At 43.9% G+C, this 20,013-nt stretch overlaps 1 protein-coding gene across 1 annotated transcript; it reads left to right on the top strand.

Moving 5' to 3' along the window:
* The first annotated feature begins 918 nt into the window (after positions 1-918).
* Positions 919-18,140, top strand: LOC308123612 (NACHT, LRR and PYD domains-containing protein 12-like). Its single transcript, XM_080486171.1, has 13 exons — positions 919-1,382; positions 3,180-3,299; positions 3,580-3,699; positions 5,347-5,469; positions 5,640-5,725; positions 5,843-7,646; positions 8,365-8,538; positions 8,855-9,037; positions 13,148-13,330; positions 14,591-14,773; positions 15,730-15,903; positions 16,061-16,234; positions 17,777-18,140. Exons 1-13 carry the CDS (start codon positions 1,369-1,371, stop codon positions 17,784-17,786), a joined length of 3,348 nt encoding a protein of 1,115 aa, XP_080342297.1. The 5' UTR covers positions 919-1,368; the 3' UTR covers positions 17,787-18,140.
* The last annotated feature ends 1,873 nt before the right edge of the window (positions 18,141-20,013 follow it).

Genomic DNA, 20,013 nt, shown 5'->3' with positions numbered 1-20,013 from the left:
TGTGGGTTCTGCAGAAAGTCTTCTGAGCAATACAAATACAGTCAAATTGAATAATTGCTGCCATGAGATGATTTGATTCTTTCACTGTAACTCTGAATCATCATACGACTGGGTTAGTGATATTATAAAGTCTGAGGCTGTTCATACTGATTAACAGGGGATCCCCAGACATGTTTATCTCAAGATTTGATGTGGAAGTTTGCTTGAGAAAATGATTGTGAGTCAATATCTGATGGTGGAAATGTGTGGGTCTGTGTTGGGGGCAAGAGGTGGTAGTTTCAGCGTAGGCATGCAGCATCTGTACCCTGGTTTGTATGTGACTGCAGGGAAACACAGTGTGGTTGTGGTTTGGTGCAGGAAGTTAAACACACAGCAGCTCATCACAACTTGTGTAACAGCTTTTCCTCCTTCAACTCAGATTTTATTGGGGTTTTAACTCAAATTTAATTTCAGCAACAAACAGACGCAACATATTTCGTGTTTCCGCCACCTGAGGACATTCTTCATAGACGGGCACAAAGAGACGCTGCAAATAACACGTTTATTGAAAGAGGCACTTAAAAAGTACACAGAACGTCCGTGTACGAAGATAATGTAATGTATTGTTTTCTGCACGCATGCGTGTGTGGTTTCATTACAAAAACAAACACCCACTAGTGGCCTGGGATGCCATGTAAACGTGAAAGTTTTCTGAAACGAAAACAGAAAATCAATGCGTTTCCACTCCAAATGTCGCACAAACGGGGCCTTGAATACGGTGTGTGTGGGTGTGTGTGTGTGTGTGTGTGTGTGTGTGTGTGTGTGTGTGTGTGTGTGTGTGTGTGTGTGTGTGTGTGGGTGGACTTCCTGTGAAACCTGATCTCAGTTTTACATCGACTTTGCGCCTCCCCTTTCCTGCCTCCTCTTCCTCCCTCACACATTACTAATCCGTACACTCAGAGGGCTGCTATCTCTGATGCGTCTCCTGTCCCCTGTCCCCCTGGAGCTCTCCTCCAGTCTCATCTTTTCGGGGTCCGTGCCGTTCTCCTTGGCCTTGTGTAAATGCGACGGCTGGGACGACGGGGAGCTGGGCGGCAGCGCCTGCTTGAAGAGGGGGGGCGTTTTGGTTTTGGCCACTTTGTTTGAAAAAGGCGAAGTCGGCCACGAACTTCCTGGAGGGGGACAGGGAGACGACGGGGGGGAACTCGTAGCCCCACAGGAGCTCGTCCGGGAGGTACGACGTGCGGACCTGGCAGGTGGCGCTCATGATCAGCAGCAGCTCGAAGTCGGCCAGTTCTGGGTCTGTCCAGCCACCGCCTGAACACAGAGAACAGACCCTCCAGCACACTCAACAGATCCCCGCCACTTTATCAACTTTAAGCAGAGACCATGATGTCGGAAAGGTATTTTTCTATTTCCGTATTCATGTCGGCACATTTATCAACCAAGATTATGGCTTGAGAAAGTTTTTAAATGTCAAACACAGGAGTGGCCATATACTGTTTTGTGTTTTATTGTCTTTAAGGCTAGATTATGGTTTCTGTGGGAATGGGTGTGGCGTGATGCTCTGCACACACACACGCACGCACGCACGCACGCACGCACGCACGCACGCACACACACACACACACACACACACACACACACACACACACACACACACACACACACACACACACACACACACACACACACACACACACACACACACACACACACACACACCTGTGTCTCTTGTTGTTTCCTCGCTTCTTTATGTACCTGTTTGTTTGATAAGGAATGTATGTTTGTATCTGGAAAGTGCTGTTCAGGTTTGATTAGTTTCATAATAGTTGGTGGTTGGAAGGTGTTTGGATCGGCGTGGTAACTGTAAGAGGTATATGTCATTATATCATCAAGAGTATTGTTTGTTGTTATTAGGACAATTATGAAAGGATCAGGGGAGACGCTCATTTAGGTTGAGCAACTCTTTGTGTCACCTGAAACGTATGTTAATATACTTTACAACATTTTCTTGTCTGTCAATAAAGCCTCCTTCTAATTTGCATACAATCTGCGAGGATTTCACTTCCTGGTTTTCGGTCTCTTGCCACTTCAGGATGTTTTCTCCTGATAAACACGGAAGGTTGCATGACTGGGACTCGCCCCTCTCCCACAGTGACGTGTGTTTTGCATGCAGATTCATTCAGATCATGGGATTTTTATGTGGACTGGTGTTGGGGCCAGCTAATGCAGCTAGAGCTAATGTTTAGGAGTCGAAATGATTTGGGTCGATTATTTACAAGCGTGCGAGTTAGAAACTCTTACTTTAGGGGAGAAACTGCAGGGAACTCTTGGCCTATATGGTTGTCTTAATGTCATTGCTTAAAAGTTATGCAGCCTCTTTACTTTGGCATTCAGTGGTGTTGAACTCTGCTGTCAGTAGACCTGAAATAAAATCCTCCCCCACCAAGTACTGACTTACAGAAATGCCACTGGAAACAATACAATATCTAACAAATCAATCAAGACCAGATCAAATAGTTTCAGGTCTATTTCCACTCAAGAGGAGATTTCCTCTTTATAAAGGAAAACTTAAAAAAAAACTAAATTGATTTTAAGAATGGAGGGCTGATTGTGTGAAAATTAATTAAATACACCATTAAATAATTAATTATATGTGTCATTAATTGATTAAAATTGGAATTAAATATATAAATGTGTCAAACAAAAGTTATTAATTAGATCAAATTAAATCATGAAGCAGTGCAACACTGGACCATGAAATAATTAATTAAATAGTGATATGATTAAATATGTTTTGTTTGTTTTTACATAAAAATTTATTCATATTCTAATTAATTGATTAATGACACATATACTTATTGAATTTTGTATTTATTTATTTCATTTTGGCTCATCTAGGCAATGAAATAAGTCATTAAATAGTGAAAGAATTATCCATGTCTTTTACATAAAATTAATTAGTATTTTAATAAATGATATTTAATTTTAAAAGGGTTTGACAGTCATTCACAGTAATAAAAAAGTGTGTGTGTGTGTGTGTGTGTGTGTGTGTGTGTGTGTGTGTGTGTGTGTGTGTGTGTGTGTGTGTGTGTGTGTGTGTGTGTGTGTGTGTGTGTGTGTGTGTGTGTGTGTGTGTGTGTGTGTGTGTGTGTGTGTGTGTGTGTGTGTGTGTGTGTGTGTGTGTGTGTGTGTAGAGGTCAGCAGCTCAGACAATCTCCAGAGTCTTCAGGATCCAGCAGCTTCTCTATGAAGAGTGACGAGTCCAAAGATCTACCACTCAAGTTCAGTCTTGAAGCTGAACCTTCAACCTCAAAGTAAGAAACTCTTTGTTTCTTTTTATTTCCTCCAAACCAGAGTGAGAGAAGTTGTGCTGCAGACAAAACAAATAAACTAATGCTTCTGCAGAATTTGAAATCCAATAAAAGTCTTCAAAACACTCTGAAGAAATATGATATGGTCAAGTTATTTACATCACCTGAATACAAAGTGTGTGTGTGTCTCTCTCTCCCCCCACCCCACACCCCCACCCTGTCCGTGTGTGTGTGTGTGTGTGTGTGTTCGTGTGTGTGTGTGTGTGTGTGTGTGTGTGTGTAGCGGTCAGCAGCTCAGACACTCTCCAGAGTCTTCAGGATGCAGCAGCTTCTCTATGAAGAGTGACCGGTCTAATAAACAACCACCAAACTTCAGTCTTGAACCTGGACCTTCAACCTCAACGTAAGTGAGAGAAGTTGTGCTCACTTTCAGTTTAAGCTCCAGTATTTTCAGTCAGTGTGAGAGTTGACAGACGTTACTGTGGTCGAGGACAGCATACCACAACCACACACACTCACACCTCGGGGCAACTTAGTGTCTCCAATTGACCACATGGATGTTTTTGGACTGAGGGAGGAAACCGGAGTATCCGTGGGAAAGACACAGGACAACCAATACACTTTTTAAACAAGCAGCAGCTGAAGACACTTCAACAATTCAATTGTAACAAAAACCTACTAAAAGATATTCAACCAGATTTCATCTCAACCAAGACGCATCTTCCTCAGCAGCCCAGGCCAGCCTGAGTTTTTAAACCTCAACACAATCTTATAAATCAAGCAGATTGGCAAAAACTAATTGACCAAAAACAGTCACACAGCAGCAGCAGATATAATTATCATAACCGCAGCAATGCAACAGCAGTCCAATAAACAGACTTTACCTTTACAGACGGTCTGTCTGGATTTCCTGACTGAGAGTCTTTGGTGAAGCTGGTAAAGTCAATTTTCTGAGAACATCAGACTCAATATCCATCAGAGAGGTGATTCAGTTTGTTTTCACTCATTGTGGAGCTCAGTTTAATTTTCTAAAGTTTAGAGAATGAGCGCCCCCCACTGGCAGAGGTTACAGGTAAAGTCAAATAGAGTCTCAGTGTCGACATTTGGAAACACCGACTGTCGTCCTCTGCCTCTTACAAGATTCAGCAGTGACCTTGCTGAGGTGTTCACCTTAATGAATCTCTGATTTGTCCAATTTCATCCAGGAAATCTTCCTCTCGATCAGTGATTCACAACCTTTCTCCTGAGGAACCCAAACCTTTACACCTTTACCATAGTAAACCCAGACGACCCTCCACCACCTTGTACAATTACAAATAAAAGTTAAAGGAACTCCCTAACACACCATGTGAAATACAGCTTCTTTGTTCTACCCTGAAACAATGACTTCCTGTTCTCTGCGGTTGATCTCTTTGGGTTCACACTCCGTCTCAGGGTGTTTGATGGACTGCTGTCGCTTCAGCTGGAGCACTTTTAAAGTTTGGTTTGCCAGTTTTTGAACTCACGTCCAACTCTTATTTTGTTTATTGTTGTCAGGAAACACACCACAAGCCATAGATCACAATAATGACAATCAATCAAGACCAGATCAAATAGTTTCAGTTTCAGTTCCAAGGTCTTTTTCAACTCATGTATAGATTTCCTGTGGAAAAGGCAGATTCATTCAGTCCATTGTAAATGTAATAATAATAATAATAATAATAATAATAATAATAACAACAATAAAAAATCCACTTCTGTTTCTGAATCGGTTTAAAAAAATAAAAATAGATGAAAAGGATTTTGAGAGTCACTGTTACTCTGAGACCACACAGTTCTAACGTGATGCTGAAACAGCTACATTGGTCTGTGTGTGTGTGTGTGTGTGTGTGTGTGTGTGTGTGTGTGTGTGTGTGTGTGTGTGTGTGTGTGTGTGTGTGTGTGTGTGTGTGTGTGTGTGTGTGTGTGTGTGTGTGTGTGTGTGTGTGTGTGTGTGTGTGTGTGTGTGTGTGTGTGTGTGTGTGTGTGTGTGTGTGTGTGTGTGTGTGTGTGTGTGTGTGTGTGTGTGTAGAGGTCAGCAGCTCAGACACACTCCAGAGTCTTCAGGATACAGCAGCTTGTCTATGAAGCGTGACGGGTCTAAAGAAAGAAATCCACCAAACTTCAGTGGTGAACCTGAACCTTCAACCACAAAGTAAGAAACTCTTTGTTTCCTTTTATTTCCTCCAAACCAGAGTGAGAGAAGTTGTGCTGACTTCCAGTTAAAGTTCCAGTATTTTGAAGCAGAGTGAGAGTTGAAGCTGGATCTTTGTGTCTTTGCTGTGTGTTGTGTTGCTCAGAGTAAATGTTGCTTTGTGTCCACAGAGAGAAGAAGAGGAGTGATGATGAGGAGCAGCAGTTGTCCTGCTGTCCTCAGAGTGCAGAAAGATCCAGAAGCAAAGCTGAACAGAGTGAGAGTGGACACGTGTCTGCTGAGGGACTCGTCTGTCTTCACTGGACTTGTGTTGTAGAGACGTGGAAGCTGGTTGTGTGTGGTCAGTCTCATCGTTGTTGTTGTCTTTGAGCAGGTGCTGGTCCGCAGAAGGTTCTAGAGGAACATAAGAAGAGTCTGAGGAGCCGGTGTGAACGTGTGAGTGAAGGAAGTGATGAACCAGGAGGAGGAACCCTCCTCAACAGGATCTACACTGAGCTCCACATCACAGAGGGACACAGTGAGGAGCTTCAGAGGGAACCGGAGCTGATGCAGCTGGAGACAGCTTCCAGGAAGGAGAGCCTCCATGACACGGCCATCAGGTGTCAGGACATCTTCAGAGCCTCGACTGAGCAGCACAGACACATCCGAGTGGTTCTGACCAGCGGCGTGGCCGGCAGTGGAAAAACCTTCTCGGTGCACAAGTTCACTCTGGACTGGGCCGAGGGCCTGGAGAACCAGGACGTCAGTGTGCTGGTGGTGCTCTCCTTCAGGGAGCTGAACCTGATCAGAGAGCAGCACTACAGTCTTCTCACGCTGCTCCATGTTTTCCATCCAGCCTTACAGAAGGTGACAGCAGAGCAGCTGGCTGTCTGCAGGCTGCTCTTCATCTTTGACGGCCTGGATGAAAGCAGACTTTCTCTGGACTTCAGCAGCTCCCAGCTGGTGGTCGATGTCTCACACAAGTCTTCAGTCAGCCTGCTGCTCACAAACCTCATCCGGGGGAATCTGCTGCCCTCGGCTCAGGTCTGGATCACTTCCCGACCCGCAGCAGCCAATCAGATCCCTCCATCATGTGTGGACAGACTGACAGAAGTGCGAGGCTTCACTGACGCCCAGAAGGAGGAGTACTTCAGGAGGAGACTGAGTGATGAGGAGCTGAGCAGCAGAATCATCGCCCACATCCAGACATCCAGGAGCCTCCACGTCATGTGTGGAATGCCAGTGTTCTGCTGGATCACTGCCACAGTTCTGGAGCACATGTTGACCACAGAGCAGAGAGGAGAGCTGCCCCAGACCATGACTGACATGTACTCCCACTTTGTGCTGGTTCAGACACACAGGAAGAAGCTTAAGTACCATGGAGGACACGAGACGGGTCCACAGGAGCTGACGGAGGCTGACAGGGAGGTTCTTCTGAAGCTGGGCAGGCTGGCCTTGGAACATCTGGAGAAAGGAATCATTGTGTTCTACCAAGAAGACCTGGAGAAATGTGGTCTGGATGTGACTGAGGCCTCGCTGTGCTCTGGAGTCTGTACTCAGATCTTCAAGAGAGAGTCTGCGATCGTCCAGAAACCCGTCTACAGCTTCGTCCATCTGAGTGTTCAGGAGTTTCTGGCTGCAGTTGACTTGTTCTACTGTTTCACCAACAGGAAGACAGACGTACTGAAGACCTTCATCGATAAGCTATATCATCGTCAGGAAGATGTTTTCACATCTCTTGACAACTTCCTCCAGAAAGTTCTTCAGAAATCCCTCAAAAGTCAGAACGGTCACCTGGACCTGTTTGTCCGCTTCCTTCATGGCCTCTCTCTGAAATCCAACCAGAGACTCTTAGAAGGTCTGCTGGGTCAGACAGAGATCAGTCCAGAAACCATCCAGAGAGTCAGTGAGAACCTGAAGAAGATCAACAGTGAAGAAATGTCTCCTGACAGAAGCATCAACATCTTCCACTGTCTGACGGAGATGAAGGACCGTTCAGTCCATCAGGAGATCCAAGACTTCCTGAAGTCAGAGAACAGGTCAGAGAAGAAACTCTCTGCGATCCACTGCTCAGGTCTGGCCTACATGCTGCAGATGTCAGACCAGGTCCTGGAGGAGTTGGACCTGGAGAAGTACAACACATCAGTGGAGGGACGATGGAGACTGATCCCAGCTGTGAGGAAGTGCAGGAAGTTTCGGTGAGTCCACGTGTCAGGATCAAATATCTGTGATGTTTGTAGAAAGTATTTCCTGTAGTTCTCTGTGGAGATGTTCCTCAAATCCGTCACGAAGAACCCACCAGTTGATGAGTCGGATCAGGTTCCACACATTATCACATGGTTATTATTCAGCTATTAATGGAACATTTACCGTTATTGTAGTTTCAATTGATTTCAGTTATTAAAAATTTACATTTTGATATTTTCTTAAATGTTTTCATAAAGTTTAAACAATAACCTCCAGAGATCGTCTCAGTTTTCAGTATTTGTATAAACTTGTCAATTTTCCTTCATATTCTAGTTCAAGTTCAATCTGTTATTGTCTGTGATATTCTAATTATATTCAATCTTTTAAATTCAACTCCTGAAATTCATTTTAGCTGTCACACAAACTGAAATTAAAATCTTAATGTATCTTGAATAAGCAGGTTTTCTCTGTCTCTGGTTTAGACTGTAAACATCTGATTAAATAATTCATGTCAGGCAGAAGGAACGTTACTAACAAACATGCAGCACCAGTGCAGCGGGGCAGGTTGGGCAATTTGTACACAACATGTGGAACTTCATGTTCGCTCCTTCATGTCCACATGAACCCAAAGTCAAATCCAGAGAAGAAGATCTGAACCTCTGATGTCAAACAGGAAGAGTCCAACAAACTGTCCTCTCTCTGAACTTCCTGTCCTCTGTCTCATTCCAGACTTCCTCATGGTTTCCTGTCGGATCCTCACTTTGACGTGATCTCCTCTGCTCTGAAGTCTGACCCCTCCCATCTGGAACATCTGGACCTGAGTAAGAGCGACCTGAAGGAGTCATCAGTGAAGATTCTGTGTTCTGGACTGGAGAGTCCAAACTGTAAACTGGAGACTCTGAGGTCAGTTGTGTGTGTGTGTGTGTGTGTGTGTGTGTGTGTGTGTGTGTGTGTGTGTGTGTGTGTGTGTGTGTGTGTGTGTGTGTGTGTGTGTGTGTGTGTGTGTGTGTGTGTGTGTGTGTGTGTGTGTGTGTGTGTGTGTGTGTGTGTGTGTGTGTGTGTGTGTGTGTGTGTGTGTGTGTGTGTGTGTGTGTGTGTGTTGCATTCAGCTGTTTGGACTTTACATTTCTAAACTCTTCCAGTCTGAACCTTCTTCAGTCTCAATGACTTCAAAATCAAACTTTGTCCTCTAATCTCACTTCTTTCTCTCTTTATTCAGGTTGAGGGGCTGCAGTATGTCAGAGATCAGCTGTTCTTCTGTGGTCTCAGCTCTCAAGTCCAACCCCTCCCTCCAGAAACAGCTGAAACATCTGGACCTGACTGGGAACCTGCTGCAGGATTCAGGAGCTCAGCAGCTGTGTGGTTTTCTGGAGAGTCCACTCTGTAGTGTGGAGACTCTGAGGTCAGACTCCATGTTTGAGTTTGTGTGCAGTGAAAGTTGTGTTGACACTAAAGGTCAGACATCAGGCTGATATGAGATGATTCACACTGAGGATCTCCATGAGAAACTGAGACTTCTTCTCTGTGCTTTAGTCCTGTGACTGTGGCAGAGCCGTGTGGAGCTCCACAGTTCAAAGCTTGGTAGAAGAAGCAAGGTGCTGCAGTGGAGAATTCACTGTCAACCTCTGACTCGCTCCATGTTGACCTTCAGCTTTCAAAGCAGGCTGATCTCTCCTAAACTATTATGAATAAACCAAATTTGCTGCGCTGCTGTTCAGCTCGTATTACATTCCTAATACGGTCCTGGTCAAAACTGGGTCTGCAGATACTAGCGAATTGTTGGGATTTATGGTTGGTTATTAGCATTAAATTACTCTAAGTAATCGATTACTGATATAAATCACTGGAAGTAATTTATGAAAAATTTAATGGAAGTAAATGGTCATATACTCCTTCACTCCTAAAGTAATTGAGTAATTACTTAAAAGTTAATAAATTATCAAAAATAATTTAATAATGAAAAATTATTAATTTGAATAAATTCATTATTTATTAATTAAGAATTAAAAGGAGGGGCACCACCAGATAAACTGGAAATAGCTATTACCAAAATATCAGTCTTGTTTGGAAAAAGGTTTATTTGAGTTAGTTAACATTTCTGTGTAAAAATATAACAATCTTAAATGAAATGGAAGGTGTGAGATCCGAGCACAGACTGTTACAAACCAGTGACTGTGAATAATAAATACACAATAATCACCAAGAATCGTTCAATTCATCTAACAGGCGTTAATTACCAAAAATGTATTAATTCAAAAATAATTCAGAAAACGTCTCATAAATCAACACATTCAAGTAGCAAACGACATCAAACAACGACATCTAATCTACTAACCAGCAAACACTATGTAGTGTGTGTGTGTGTGTGTGTGTGTGTGTGTGTGTGTGTGTGTGTGTGTGTGTGTGTGTGTGTGTGTGTGTGTGTGTGTGTGTGTGTGTGTGTGTGTGTGTGTGTGTGTGTGTGTGTGTGTGTGTGTGTGTGTGTGTGTGTGTGTGCGGAATCACTTCGAACGTCCACCAGAGGGAGGCAGGCGTCAGGTTCAGTGTGGTGACCGTGACAACCATTAGGGGCATGCAGCGGCGCACAGAGGGAGAGCGCAATGACTTGATGCGGGATTGCGATGACCCACGCGACCACTAGAGGCGTTTGACTCGCTCTTCCCGGGGGCTGCGGTTGCTTAGCGACCAGATAAACAAGACGTCCATCACGCACATGCGCAGGGGAATCTCGGAGCAGCCCAGTTCACTGAGGCAGACTGTGTTGGGTCCCATTGAAGAAAGGAAAAAAAAGTATATTTCCACAGCTTTTCCAGCTCATCTCGCGAGTTGGAATCGTTCCGTGCCGGTCCGCATGAGTTAACACGCGGCTCCTTCGTGTTCCCATACGAAGTCCTGCGTCTTGCTCGGCACAAATCCGTCTTGGAGATGTTTGTATTTTCGGGGGTTGGACTTTTATACTTGCGCTTAATAATTCAGACTCCTGCTGTGTTCAGGATGCCCTGGTCCAATCAGAGCAGGGTACGCCTCAGAGTTTCCTGGGCGTTTCTTCCGGCTGTGGATGGAGTTGGTTGATCCCCCTGATGGTGAGGTGCAGGGATGCAGCTTCCACGGAGGGGTGCGCGGGGGCCCCCAGGTGGGGGTCACGTGACCAATGGCGAATTTTTCCAGGGTGACCACATGTTTCTATTGTTCTCAAAGAAATGTGGTCACCCTTCCCCCCCTCCTTTGTCCAGAGGGGTGAGCATGGTGGCCTAGGCTTTGCACGACTGTGCAAACTGTTTGTTGGTCTCCTCGGAGACTTGAGGCAGTCCCCTCAGGTACCCCTGCAGGAGACCTTGTTCCTCCTGGGAGACTTGAAGCAGACCCCTCAGGAACCCCTCCAGGAGACCTTGTTCCTCCTGGGAGACTTGAAGCAGTCCCCTCAGGAACCCCTCCAGGAGACCTTGCTCCTCATTGTACTCGCTCTTATATAGGGACGCGTAAAAGCTCACCGTTCTCTTCCTCATCTGGCTTCGTTCCGAGATCTCCTGCCCCGTGTCCAAGAGCAGTGGACCACTTTCCCCTGACCATTATTTTTTCCAGGCTGAAGAAGAAGCTAGAGGAAGCGTCCATCCCAGAGATGGTTTGGTACCGGGACCGGACCAATGTGCCCTGCACTTTAACGTTCAGCAGGTCGGCTAAAGACATTTTTTTACTTTTGAGGCTTTCAATATAACCTCAATCTCCTGTGGACCCATTTAAATGTTCCAGTTCCACTATCTGGGTCTCGAGATGCTTCATAGATCTGGTGATGTCACCTGTGACATTTAGGGTGTGCTGCTGACACAGGAGTTTGATCTGAGTCTTACCGTGGTCCCACCACTGCCTAAGACTGCTAAAATGGCCCTCCCTCTTTCTAAAAACCTCCAAAAAAAACATTAAAGCCTCTAATACTTCTATCAATGGTTAAAACTGAATTAAAATGCCAGTAGGCGCTTTTTGGTCAAACATTTCTGATAAAAATACTATTTAAAAGTAAACAATGATCAGTAAAACCAACAGGTAAAATATCAGACTTCTTAAAGACATTAAAATGATGTTTAAAACAATAAATACAATCTTACCTGGCTGAGGAGACCCTGCTCTCTCTAAAGTGGGACCAGGTATACTGTCGGCAGTCAGGATGCATCCTTCTCCAGACGTCCACTATGCCCTGAGAGTGGACCAGCTGCCTTAAGGCGTGCTGAGAGGCTGGATGAGGCTCTGCATGGTTGTGGTCTAACGCCGCGTCTTACGTACAGTTAAAATCTCCACCCAGAAACAAATAGTCCTCCAACCCACACCCGCTTACCACCTCACTTAACTTGAGGAAAAACTGCTTCCTCTCTGCACCGGCTGTTGGGGCGTAACAGTTAATAAAAACACATTTAAAATGGTGGAACTGAGCTTTAATTAAAAGCAACCTCCCCTCTACACAGTGCTGGACCTCCAGTGAGTTGGGGTTAAAAGCCCTGGAGAAGAGGAGGCCCACTCCTCCACTGAGAGGAGTGTGGAGGCTTAAAATGGCCTCCCCTTTCCATTCCCTCCTCCACTCAGCCTCATTACTAAAATCGCTGTGTGTTTCCTGAAGGAACAGGACGTCTGTCTTTTTAAGTGTGGCTGTCTCATAGATTGCTGGTCTTGTTCTCAGATCTCTGAGAACAAGACCAGCAATCTCCGTTCACATTTAAAATACCCCGTTTCTTTTACCGTTTCAGAACTGTTAAAAGAAATATCACTGTAGTCTGACACACGTTCACTTTTACTGTCTTCTGACACCCGATTCTCCCCACAGCTTTTCTTTGCTTCTGTGTTTTTTGTCTTCTTCCTCCTTTTTGCAGGTTTATTTTTTCCAGTTTTTTCTTCCTCCATTTCTGCCTCCTCCACCTGTTCAGCTCTGCTGCTCCTTCCTCCTCTCTCTCCTGCTCCATAACTGGCTCACTCTTTTTATCATCAACCACTTTTTTTTCTTTTTTCTCCGCCACCTCACCAGTGATATTTACATTTCTTTCATTCACGCTGCATTCAGTGTCATTCACTCCTTCTCCCTCCTCCCCAGCTCCACCCGACACACTCTCCTCACTCACGCTCACCTTCACCCGGTGTATTTACCCTCCTCACCCCGTGCTTGATGCTCTCCTGGTCGGTCACAGCAGCCCATCTCCTCGGTGAAGCCCGAGGAGCGGCGATTGGCCGCTCGGACTGAGCCCCGGCCCTGGAGCCACCGCAGTGGAGGGAGAGTGGAGTGTTTAAAACACTGAGAAAAAAATAAAAACACAACATCTAAACTAAAGTGAATAAGTGTGAGTGAGAGGTGGACTGAGCTCTGCAGCATGTCAGTGATCAGCATGTTGATGAGACTCTTCTCCTCCTGGTGGCTTCAGCTGTTTGGACTTTACATTTCTAAACTCTTCCAGTCTGAACCTTCTTCAGTCTCAATGACTTCAACAACAAACTTTGTCCTCTAATCTCACTTCTTTCTCTTTTTATTCAGGTTGGAGGGCTGCAGCTTGTCAGAGATCAGCTGTTCTTCTGTGGCCTCAGCTCTGAAGTCCAACCCCTCCCTCCTGAAACATCTGAAACATCTGGACCTGGGTGGGAACCGGCTGCAGGATTCAGGAGCTCAGCAGCTGTGTGGTCTTCTGGAGAGTCCACTCTGTAGTCTGGAGACTCTGAGGTCCGACTCCATGTTTGAGTTTGTGTGCAGTGAAAGTTGTGTTGACACTAAAGGTCAGACATCAGGCTGATATGAGATGATCCACACTGAGGATCTCCATGAGAAACTGAGACTTCTTCTCTGTGCTTTAGTCCTGTGACTGTGGCAGAGCCGTGTGGAGCTCCACAGTTCAAAGCTTGGTAGAAGAAGCAAGGTGCTGCGGTGGAGAATTCACTGTCAACCTCTGACTCGCTCCATGTTGAGCTTCAGCTTTCAAAGCAGGCTGATCTCTCCTGGAGGAAGAGTCACTGATCTCCCAGCTGGAGCTCCAAACTCTCACTATCAAACTCTGGACTTGTCGGCTTGATGTCCAGTAACCTTGGCTGTTGACTCGTCCTCCCACTGGACACTGCTTCTGTTTGCTGTCACATCAATTCAGCTCCAAACAGACATTTTTACTGTTCACACAATACCTAATGTGAATAAACCAAATTTGCTGCGCTGCTGTTCAGCTTGTATTACATTCCTAATACGGTCCTGGTCCAAACTGGGTCTGCAGATACTAGTGAATGTAAGAATAAATACAAGACAAAGTAACTGTGTTTATCATATTTATTCTTAGTATGTAAATTTAAATCCTATGTTTCCACTGCTCATGAGTAGAAGTTAAAACTGAACCCATTTTGAACACAAACCATATTTTCCATAACACCAGTGGAAATCACTGAATGTGTTTCTAGTAAACCACTAAATATCACTACCGGCAGTAATTCTTCATAATTGAAAATATAAACAATGACTATATCTATCCTCATGATCAATTATGATATTTCCATAACTTTTCCAAAACTTGAAACAAAGAAATTTAAATCCAGGACTGTACCAGGTTTTCCACGACTGTGCAAACTCTGGAAAACCCAACAATTCAACATGAACAAGAATAATGATGATGGAAAAACTCTCCTCAGAGAGAGAGGGAGAGAGAGAGAATTAAATATTCACAATTATACAACGTTTAAAAAACAATTATTCTAGTTTAAAACACTGAGAAAAGAATAAAAACACAACATCTAAACTAAAGTGAATAAGTGTGAGTGAGAGGTGGACTGAGCTCTGCAGCATGTCAGTGATCAGCATGTTGATGAGACTCTTCTCCTCCTGGTGGCTTCAGCTGTTTGGACTTTACATTTCTAAACTCTTCCAGTCTGAACCTTCTTCAGTCTCAATGACTTCAACATCAAACTTTGTCCTCTAATCTCACTTCTTTCTCTCTTTATTCAGGTTGGAGTTCTGCTGGTTGTCAGAGATCAGCTGTTCTTCTGTGGCCTCAGCTCTGAAGTCCAACCCCTCCCTCCAGAAACAGCTGAAACATCTGGACCTGACTGGGAACCTGCTGCAGGATTCAGGAGCTGAGCAGCTGTGTGGTCTTCTGGAGAGTCCACTCTGTAGTCTGGAGACTCTGAGGTCAGACTCCATGTTTGAGTTTGAGTGCAGTGAAAGTTGTGTTGATACTAAAGGTCAGACATCAGGCTGATATGAGATGATCCACACTGAGGATCTCCATGAGAAACTGAGACTTCTTCTCTGTGCTTTAGTCCTGTGACTGTGGCAGAGCCGTGTGGAGCTCCACAGTTCAAAGCTTGGTAGAAGAAGCAAGGTGCTGCGGTGGAGAATTCACTGTCAACCTCTGACTCGCTCCATGTTGAGCTTCAGCTTTCAAAGCAGGCTGATCTCTCCTGGAGGAAGAGTCACTGATCTCCCAGCTGGAGCTCCAAACTCTCACTATCAAACTCTGGACTTGTCGGCTTGATGTCCAGTAACCTTGGCTGTTGACTCGTCCTCCCACTGGACACTGCTTCTGTTTGCTGTCACATCAATTCAGCTCCAAAATAACAAAGATCCAGAAACAAAATTTCCAAAAGAGCACAGCGACGACTCATCCAAGAAGTGACAGAAGACCCACACCACAACAACATGTAAAGAACTGGAGGCACCACTTGCCTCAGTTAAGGTCAGAGTTCATGACTCCACCATGAGAAAGAGACCGGGCAGAAATGTTCCAAGACCAAAACCACGAAGCAAAAAGAACATTAAGGCTCGTCTCATTGTCGCCAGAAAACATCTTGATGATCACCAAGACTTTTGGGAAAATATTCTGTGGACTGACGAGACAAAAGTTGAACTTTTTGGAAGGTCTGTGTCCCATTACATCTGGCATCTCAGAAAAAGAGCATCATACCAACAGTAAAGTCTGATGGTGGCAGTGAGATGTCTGGGGCTGTTTTGCTGCTTCAGGACCTGGAAGACTTGCAGTGATAAATGGAAGCACGAATTCTGCCGTCTACTGAAATATCCTGAAGGAGAATGTCCGACCATCTTTTCCTGACCTCAAGCTGAAGCTTCTTTCTGTCTTTATTCAGGTTGATGGGCTGCAAGTTGTCAGAGATCAGCTGTTCTTCTGTGGTCTCAGCTCTGAAGTCCAACCCCTCCCTCCTGAAACATCTGGACCTGAGTTACAACCAGCTGAAGGATTCAGGAGTTGAGCAGCTGTGTGGTTTTCTGGAGAGTCCACTCTGTAGTCTGGAGACTCTGAGGTCAGTTGACTGACTGTTACTGTTGTAGAAGGAGAAATATTTGTGATGTGAGACTCTGATCCTGCAGTGAGAGATGGACTGAGCCGAGCTGCTCTTTTCTCCATCAACACATCTGATTGGTTCCTCATTTGTTCTGCTGCTTTCTCTCTTTATTCAGGTTGAAGAGCTGCAGTTTATCAGAGATCAGCTGTTCTTCTCTGGCCTCAGCTCTGAGGTCCAACACCTCACACCTGAAGACGCTCAACCTGGATAACAACAACCTTCAGGATTCAGATTTGCAGCAGTTTGTTGATCTTCAGGAGAGTCCAGACAACAGCACCTGGACTCTCAGGTCAGTAGATGTTGGAGTGAGTCCATGCTGCTTCCAGCAGGTTTCTACTAAACACAGTTAGTGTGAGAACAAAGATCCAGAGTTTGACTGCTCAGTGAGGCTGTGAGAGGAGAACGCTGAGCAGCTTCAGGATTGGACAGCAGAGGACACAGTCAGCCAATCAGAGGAGCCTCAGGCTTGTTGTGTTAGTCTGACAGTGGTGGTCCTTCATGAAGCCTAAAGTGTTCAATGTGTATATCAATGATATTTTAATGTATCTCAGGTTCTAATACTTATTTTCTTTGCAGACATGAATATATTCTACAGTAGTAATATGTACAATGAGCTTGTGCATACTGTGAACAAGGATTTAAATATGATAAAAAAGTGGATGATATCAATGAATTATCTTTTAAATATACAAATAAATAATGCAATTATATTCAGCAGTCTCAAAATGAATTCAGAAATGTATATAATTATTGACGGTACCCCAACTGAAAATGTAATAGGAGAATACATTTTTGGGAGTTTTAATTGATCATGAATCGTCATGGAAACCCCACGTCAGACACATAAAAACAAGAATCTTCTAACGCCTCAATTTTAAATAAAGCAAAACTATACCTTGATGGAAATGCATTCAGTACTTTATACTGGATCTTGGTTCTCCCATACCTTACGTAGTATTGAAGTGTGGAGAAATACTTCCTTGAACACAATGAATCCATTAATCATGTTACAGAAATGAGCGTTTTTTTAGATCACACTCATAACTTGTTTATTCAGTGAAAGTTGTTAACATGTCAACTATAATAAATACATCAAGATATCTATATAAAGCATTCAGTAAATTATTACACACTAATTTACATCTCTACAATTGCAGAGAGTTTGTAATTTGAAAGAATATGGAGATTTTACATTGCTGATAGCTCAATCCACTCAGAAAGGTTTTTGTGTGTCTTTATGTGGAGTAAAACTTTGGAAGAGATTGGAAATACAAATCCAGCGATGTCAAACTATTCACAGATTCAAACTATTATATAAACATCAGGTCTGGTCACAATATAGAGAGAGGGTCTTCATTTTATTTTATATCTACAAGTGTTGATAAGTACTTTTGTGTCCTTAACATTGTTGGTATTTTCTTTATTAACATTGCTGATATGTTTATTTTTGGTTGTATGATTTATTCATATTGTTGTATAGATGATTGGCAAATCAGTCTTGAGTCCATAATTTACAGAAAAATGGAAGATGTAACAGTGAATCTCATTATATAGAATATTAATTGAAAATGTGGGTGGGGTTAAATAGGTTTTCTTCTTCTCACCCCCTTTCAGGCCAAATTGGAGCTTATTTATTGTTATGTCAAATGTATGTAGATATGTCACAAACCATGTGATGGTTTTATCTCCCTTGTGCTCCACTGTGGAACGCTTTGCCTGGAATAAATACCTAAATACAAAAATACTATACAACTGTGAGCTGCTGCTGTGAACAGGACTGAAGCCCTCACTGCTTCAGAGACTCTCCTCATCTCCCCTCTTCTCTACGCAGTTGGACGTAATGAGAGCAGAGAGGAAGCTGTGAGTCCTGAAGATCCACTGAGGAGAGCAGAGCTTCATCCAGCAGTGAGAGACGGAGGAACCACCTGAGGATCTGCTGAGTGTCAGTGGTTCAGTGTGAAGAGCTGTGAGAGTCCAGCATCGAACCAGCTTCATCACTGTGTGTGTACACTGTATATCCTCCTCCTCCATCATCTTGCGGGTGCAACAGAACTGATGTTAATCTAAAATTTTTAATTGATTTGCAAATTTTAATGAAATAAAAAAAAAATGTAAGTCATTAAACTATTTTGTTTCACCGTTCCATAAATGTGCTGTAATATTTTGACATGAACAATGAAGTGAAGTAATAAGTGTAAAAAGTACTCCCTCTTCAGTGGTTTGAAGTCACAGATGTGTGTCATGTGTAGAGAAACATTACTGATGAGTCAGCGGTCAGTCGGCTCGCTGTGTGGTGACGAAACTGATGGCAAAATCAAAATCACGACATCTAAAACTGCCGAACACCACAATGTGCTCGACTCCTCAAGAACTCTAGAAAAGTCACAAAATATAAATGCTCAGAAATTCCAGGACTGTCAAAATTGACAATGACAAATTGTGAACCTCTCACTGATTCTAAGTTAGTGATTTCAAAGTAGACTGACAACACGTGTACTCACATCACCGGGCTGAGCTTCACCTTCAGGGAAACACTGAGAAAGGTCCACTGGTCGTCTCTCTTCGTCTTTCCTTCAAGTTCTTGTGTAGAAAATAAGGACATAGTTGCTCTGCGTCGGCTCCACCAGACCCTGGTGCTAGAGTGACCTGTGTGACGCCGGTCGTCTGCTCTAGAAGAACGTGTGGAGTCGCTCAGGTTGGTTGTAACAGCTGTTTATTGCGTTTTCCTGCATGTGTAACAGAGCAACATGGTCTCATGGAGAATTCTCATGGTAGCAACACAAACAGCACAATGCTAACGGCCAGCTAGCGCATAGTAGCCGTCCTTTTAAAGTGATAAAACCCAACAAAAACAAGGGTTAAACTTTACCAAAACATGGCGAAAATTAAGTTAAACGTATAAACAACAACTTAAGTACAGTCAAGTTGATTATTTTATGGATTTATGGTGACTTAAGTGAATATTCTCACAGGCATTTCAGCCACTTTACCTGCAGTAGTTCTCTCGATGTGAAACTGTGAACTGCAGTTACACGCTTAGGCCACTAGATGTCAGTGTAGCACCATTCAGCTGGATTTAATCCAGACCTTTTTAACTATGTTACACTCATCAATCAGGATTTTTACGGAGCAACAAACACAAATTTCTTTCCTGCACGTCAGTGCATCCATCTCCATCCTGCAGCCTTGATTTGTGAAGAAACCCCAGATGAACCTCTCCTGACATTCAACATGCCAACAAACTGAACTTTCACTCGTCTTACCTGAAACAATCCAACAACTCAGAAGAAAGAGAAGGAGAAGGAGCATTTTCAGTCCTCTAGTAACCCGCTTGCCTTGCCAAATGAGAAAATCCTCAACAGGAAACATGTGATGTTTGCAGGGGGGGGGGGGGGGGGTTCTTAGTCACGAAGCACGAAGAGGCATGAAGTAGCAAAGCCATGAACACAGGTGTGAGGAGAATGAAAGACCAGGATGTGGGTTCTGCAGAAAGTCTTCTGAGCAATACAAATACAGTCAAATTGAAAAATTGCTGCCATGAGATGATTTGATTCTTTCACTGTAACTCTGAATCATCATACGACTGGGTTAGTGATATTATAAAGTCTGAGGCTGTTCATACTGATTAACAGGGGATCCCCAGACATGTTTATCTCAAGATTTGATGTGGAAGTTTGCTTGAGAAAATGATTGTGAGTTAATTTCTGATGGTGGAAATGTGTGGGTCTGTGTTGGGGGCGAGAGGTGGTAGTCTCAGCGTAGGCATGCAGCATCTGTACCCTGGTTTGTATATGACTGCAGGGAAACACAGTGTGGTTGTGGTTTGGTGCAGGAAGTTAAACACACAGCAGCTCATCACAACTTGTGTAACAGCTTTTCCTCCTTCAACTCAGATTTTATTGGGGTTTTAACTCAAATTTAATTTCAGCAACAAACAGACGCAACATATTTCGTGTTTCCGCCGCCTGAGGACATTCTTCATAGACGGGCACAAAGAGACGCTGCAAATAACACGTTTATTGAAAGAGGCACTTAAAAAGTACACAGAACGTCCGTGTACGAAGATAA

This window comes from Lipophrys pholis, assembly GCF_963383615.2.
Source record: "Lipophrys pholis genome assembly, chromosome: 18".
NCBI lineage: Eukaryota > Metazoa > Chordata > Actinopteri > Blenniiformes > Blenniidae > Lipophrys > Lipophrys pholis.
This window is presented reverse-complemented; position numbering and strand designations above follow the sequence as displayed.